General features: G+C 57.2%; 2 protein-coding genes across 2 annotated transcripts in view; both read left to right on the forward strand.

The window, feature by feature from the left end:
- Positions 1-511: 511 nt before the first annotated feature.
- P884DRAFT_195639 (fungal-specific transcription factor domain-containing protein) lies at positions 512-3,327 on the forward strand (the record flags this gene model as incomplete). Its single annotated transcript, XM_069437922.1, has 3 exons — positions 512-995; positions 1,050-2,005; positions 2,071-3,327. 3 exons carry the CDS (start codon positions 512-514, stop codon positions 3,325-3,327), a joined length of 2,697 nt encoding a protein of 898 aa, XP_069299479.1.
- A 2,373-nt stretch (positions 3,328-5,700) lies between these two features.
- The window catches only part of P884DRAFT_196221 (PLC-like phosphodiesterase), a gene marked incomplete at both ends in the record, with an annotated part of 1,637 nt that continues 1,337 nt past the window's right edge, over positions 5,701-6,000 (forward strand). The window contains one exon of the mRNA XM_069437961.1: positions 5,701-5,919. Within this exon, the coding sequence (XP_069299480.1) occupies positions 5,701-5,919 (219 nt within the window). The remainder of the gene's footprint in view (positions 5,920-6,000) is intronic.

Consider the following 6,000-nt stretch of genomic DNA (forward strand, 5'->3'; position numbering starts at 1 on the left):
ACTTGAAGATCCCCTGGTTAGCAGCGGTCCCATGTCTGACAAGTGCCTGACCGACCGTTTCCAATTTTCCTCCACGCATTTGCTGCGCACTCCGCGTTGCGAGGGGAGCCACTTGGCCCTGGCTTGACAATTTTCCCTCACTCCCTGTAGCCTGCCATCCGAGTCCTTTTAAAACCCACTGGCCCCGCCCTCCAAGTCGCTTCCTTTCCGCGTTGCTACTGCTGGTTTTATTTGTGTTCCCCTAGTTTGCCAACACCATCTTTCTTGTCACAGATTTGGGAAGTCCATGGTCGACGCTTCTTGGTCACGATTATCAGAGGGTGTGAGCACCGCTAAGGCTGGTCGCTGCGATCTTTCATCGCTCCTTCGCCTTGGGCGTCCCTTATCCCGGCACGAAGCCACCAAGTAACCCGCCTGTGTCCCGTGTCTTCTGCACCGTCATTGCGATAAACCGTCCAGCCGTGCGGATGCGAGTTATTTGATAACGAAGGCGACGAGGAACACCGTCAAGATGCCCGGAATACTGCCCATGAAAGTCATCAAGGTGGGCACCAGCTCACAAAGTCGCATCGCCCAGGCTTGCGACAGGTGTCGCAGCAAGAAGATCCGTTGCGATGGCATCCGTCCCACCTGCTCGCAGTGCGCCAACGTCGGCTTCGAGTGCCGCACCAGCGACAAATTAAGCCGCCGTGCCTTCCCACGGGGCTATACCGAATCGTTGGAGGAGCGCGTACGGGCGCTGGAAGCGGAGGTCCGGGAGCTGAAGGACTTGTTGGATGAGAAGGACGAGAAGATCGACATGCTCTCGAGGATGCATGGAAATCGGCAGTCGCAGAACGAAAAGTGCCAGAGCCAACCCCCCGCCGACGCGAAGAAGGATGCCGGCACACCGGCAAAGGAGGACACGTTTCGCGTCCAGGCCTCGCCGTTGTTGCTGGGCGTCGAGAACTCAGATTCTTACTTCATGGGCGCCTCCAGCGGGCGCGGATTCATTGGTTTGTCGAACCTTATATCGAATCTCGGGATCCGGAGCTAACCGATCGTGTTAGAATCCCTCAAGCGGAAAATGCAAGAAAACGGGAAGTCTTGCTCCGACTTCAACCCCGAGGCGTTCTTGCACATCCAAGGATGCTACCCTCTCACGGCAAAACCGCCTAGCCAAACGATGAGGATACCGCCGCGCCTATTCTCCGATAGATGCGTCAACGTCTATTTCCAGGAGTGGGCGCCTCTGTTTCCAGTCCTCCACAAGCCTACCTTCCTTCGCGTCTATGAAGAATTCGTCGCAGATCCAGAAAAGATCAGGAACAACCACAAGCTCACCCAGCTCTATCTGGTTTTCGGGATCGCAGCACTATCAAGCGAGCAACAAGATCTTCAACAAATCGCGGCTTGCGAGCAGCAATGGCAGCGGTCCTTGGAGGCGATCCTCATGGACAACACCATGATGACCCTGCAGTGCCTGTTGCTTGCACTGATCTACTGCGCGATCAGGGCCGATTACAAGAGACTGCAGCATTACAAAGGAATCGCGGTCGGACTTTCACTCCGGCTCGGACTGCACCAGAGCCAAAAACGGTTCTCCTTCGGTGTGCTCACCATCGAGACCCGGAAGAAAGTCTTCTGGACCCTCTACACTCTCGACTGCGTCTCCGCTGCCATCCTCGGGCTCCCGAAGCTCCTCAAAGAGGAGGACGTCCACACTGAGTTCCCCTCCGATACCGACGACGAGTACGTTACCGAGAAAGGCTTTCAGCCGAGCCTTCCGGGCGAGGCTACTCGCTTGTCAAACGCGCTAGCCCTGTTCCGGGGAGCCCGGATTTTGAGCAAGGTCTTGGAGAAGATTTACCCCTCCGCCACGTCCCATGAGCTCTCGCTCCAGCAAATGTCCGTACTTGCCGGCGAGCTCGACGATTGGTACGAGAAGCTACCTCCTCACCTTAAACTCACTTTCAAGCAAGACAAGCCATCGACCGACGTGACCGGCAGCAGGTCACCGATCCTGGTAAGTGGTGGACCTACCCAAGATGCCGGGAACCCCACAAGACTAACTAACAGGTACACGCGTAGGCCCTTGCATACTACTACATCCGTACTCTTATCTTTAGGCCCGCGGTGACCTCCGGCCTGGGGCCTAAGGCTGCTCCGGCGCTCATTGCGGTCAGCGAGGCAAGCAAGCACATGATTCAGATCATCCAGCTGCTCGAGGAAAGAAACATGTCCTTTTCCCTATGCCTTAACAAGGCGGACACTCTGGTTCTCTGCGGCATGGTGCTACTGTACCAGACCCTGGACTTGAAGCAGGACAGCAAATTGCTGAAAGACAACGAGAAGTTGGTCAACGACGTGATCAAGGCCGCAGATAAGGCCAAAGCGCCTGGCTGTTACGACCTCAAACGCATTGCTCGGATGCTGATCACCGTCGACGAGCCGCCACCGCAGTCCCTGCCGACGCCCCCGACGCAGAGCCCAGATGCCTGCCTCACCGCTCCGCCAGCGCAGCGACATTCGGTCAGCGCCTCCAACAAGCCGCACGCGACACTCGGGCGCCATAACGCTGCTAGCATAAGCGAAAGCGATCTGCTGATGCAGCAAGAAAAACTGCGCAGGATGACCATGCCGCATCCTACGTACCCCCGGACGGAACAAGTACACCCGCGTCCCCGAGGGTCGTTCGACAGCCAAAGACCGTCGATTCCCCTCTCGCAGCGAGATCACCGATTGTCCCTGAGCCAAGCCCACGCTGCACAGGCAGCCCTGCTGGGGCGCCTTTCGGCTTCTCCACACACCAAACACCAATCGATTGACTACCTCCACGTAGACTCGCCAACCCAGCCTGACTCCCCCGTGCACACGCGTGGCGCCGGCGGGTCGCACCCATCAATCAACCACTCTCAACAAGCGCAGCTGTACTCGCAGCTCCAGAAAGGCTCCAGTGTCTCGACAGCCGAGTGGGAAGCGCTCCTAGGTTCTATCGAGGGCGGCCATCTCAACGTGTACGACGCCATTTACGGGGGGCCGAGCCTTTCCCTTGCGGAAGCGGCGAACGCGCCCGTGTCAGCGACCCCGACGACGACGAACGACCCGTGGTCCCCGGACTCGTGGGATTTGACGGGCTTCAACCTCGGAGATTTCGGGTCGGCGACGACGGGGTCGTCGCACAGCGTGGTCAGCCTGAGCGAGGATGGGCTGAGCTCGAGCGATGACATGGGCAGTGTCGGTAGCGCCGCTGCTGCCGGGATGGATTTCAGGGGCGGCCTGGGAATGCCGGTGACGACAACAGATGGGTTCGTGCTGGATAGCCTGGATGGGCCGTTTCCGATGTGATGTCTGATGGCGATACGGCGTTCTAGGAGGCTCGGTAAAGGATAGGACGGGATGGATGGACGCGAGAATCGACCGAGGGTATGTATGACTGGGATTTCGGTTGAACTGGATCGATGGTTCGCTCGCTGTGTATGGGATTCTCTTCGTCCGTTTGCTATTGTTCTTTTTATTGCGCTATCTTCCACTGGCGTCCGATGGAGGGCTTTTCACTTGATACCTAGGTATGGAGGAGCTGTCCGGGGGGTGGGTAGTACGGCCTGGAACATTAAGATGCTTACATCTTGAGCACGGGTTTTCTTCTTCTTTTTGTGTATGAAGTTACTTGACGGTTGGATTCTTCCCTGTGGAATGTGTGGAATGTCACTTGGGTTTACGGGACAAATTGACCTGAATTTCCAAAACGGTCTGGTTACCTTAACCCTTTTTTCGGTGTGCTTACATAGTACATTCGGTGACTACTCTTACAATATGGTCTTGCCATCACCAGACCTCGAGTGAGCAGTTCACACCGTCTTTGGATCTCGTGACCAGACGGCGTGATGCCGTTTGCGCCTTGGCCCAATTTTTGTTGGGGCATTACGCATCTCGGTAGATTCGGAAACGGCGATCTTATGCCCCGCCAAGACACTCTACACCCTTAGCGTGCTGAGGCAGTGTGGTGTACACTAGGGCCCCCGCAACACGACAGAGGGCATTGGCGGGCGTCAAACTCCCCACAAGTGGAAACGCCTTCCGGCGTCCACCATGACTGACTCGGGTGGATCTATCAAGCACTGCCGGGGCTTTGCGGGAATCTCGGGGTTTTCTTCTGGGGATTACTCCGTAGTCGGTCTAGTTTCGGAAGGGCCAGGCCCCTGCTAGTGCAGTTAACATTGGTCCGACCGCCCGGGGGGGGGGGGGGGGGTCGCCAGCAAAGATGGGCTGCACAATGGGCGGAGGGGTTTTGATGAGCAGAGATGAGGTCATGCGGTGAACTGCCGAGGCGAGGGATCAACTGCTGCGACTTGCCGGTGATGGTGGTCATGTACAGGGGCAAATCAATCAGGCGCGGCGTACGTAAGGGTTCTTCTTTACGAAGAGAGGGTAGGGATCAGAGGAGGAAACGGACGACAACAGGATGTGCGACATTTGCCAATGCCTCCCTGGTCTCTCCTCGGAAGGTTGCGGAACGGTTCTAGTGTAGGAGAAAGTGCTCCCTACAGGGGGCCTGAACCAGAATTGGGAGTCCGGAATTCGCAATAACTACTGCACTGCTATGGTGTGCCTCGTCTCGTCTGTGGGCTTTATTCAGGAGAGACGAGATGGCATCCATGCACTTCGGGGACCACGGCTGCTTTGCTCAATTCGCCTGGTCCTCGCGCAATCGGCATCTTGGCCAGAAGCACAAGTGTACCTTATGTACTGTACGTACATACATAGATACATACATAGATACATACATACAGTACTTCGTGTGAGTGCGTATTGAATGTATTACTGTGGGGCGTTGGTATTCACTGGCTGTTCCTTTGTTTAACGTTATTAGGCGTGTCTCTCTGAATCCGACCCGGCACTCAGACGTGACTTTGGCCTGTCAATTCATTAATCTGCCTCGAGCCTTTCTGGAATTAGATTGTGCAGTGAAAACTACCGGGCCTTCGCGTTTATCATCCCACCTGCGGGAGACAGCCGTGTGCAACGCTGGACGGTAACTATAGGCTAAATCACCTGGCGGGCGGGAGCCAGAAATAAAGAATCAAGAGAAAATCCAAAGAAGAAAGTAACGTTCCCGCGCCCGCCTTGCGCTGCGAGGGCAGTTCTGGTTCGCGGATCATCTGTGAACGCCTGACACGCCGCTAGGACAAGTGCAGGGGCGCGCCGTCGCCGGTCAACGGAGGCGTGGGCGTACCTTTTCGGGCGAGAGGAGGGATGAGAAGTCGGGGGAAAGGGGGGGGGGGGGGGGCAACACGCTCGAATCGGGGGCAGCAGCTGAGCGTTGGCGGCACGGCGACAGCCAACCCCACCACGTGCCGAAGCGTGCCCCATTACGCCCAGTGACCCCTCGCTAACCGGCCCGGCATACAGTGGAGGCTGAACTCGGGCGTAACTCCGCGCCGATATCAGGGTTATGGAGTCTTTCCACCCCGAGACCCCGTCAACATCCGTCAAACTCCCAAAGCCCCGCCCGCCGCCGCCCACCGCCGCCCAGGCTGATTGATGGTTGCTTGTAAGTACAGTACAGTGCCCCAATACTCGGCCTGCGAAGTGGCCTGCTCAGGAAACATTAACGTATTCAAGATAATTTGTACAGTACAGATTACATTACCCCATACTACGTATTTGATACCCTTCTCCCGGTCTCCATCGGAGCTGCCCCAGAATTGGCGGTACCCCATGTCGCCCGAAGAGACGCCGCTTCTCCAGAAAGACGGCGCGCCGGCCGAGTTTGGCCCCTGGCCGCCACGGCTGCCCCAGAACATCGGGCACCGGGGCTACAAGGCGGCGTACCCGGAGAACACCATGGCATCCTTCCGCGGGGCCGTGGAGGCGGGTGCTCATGCCATCGAAACGGATCTCCACCTATCCTGCGACGGCGTGGTCGTGCTGTCACACGTAAGCCGAGCACCCCTATGTTATTTCACATATTTCCCTCCTATACCTCACTTCCTCTTCCCCCTCCCCCTCCCCCTCCCC

Source organism: Thermothelomyces heterothallicus (assembly GCF_042370625.1).
Source record: "Thermothelomyces heterothallicus CBS 202.75 unplaced genomic scaffold P884_scaffold_6, whole genome shotgun sequence".
Classification (NCBI taxonomy): Eukaryota; Fungi; Ascomycota; class Sordariomycetes; order Sordariales; family Chaetomiaceae; genus Thermothelomyces; species Thermothelomyces heterothallicus.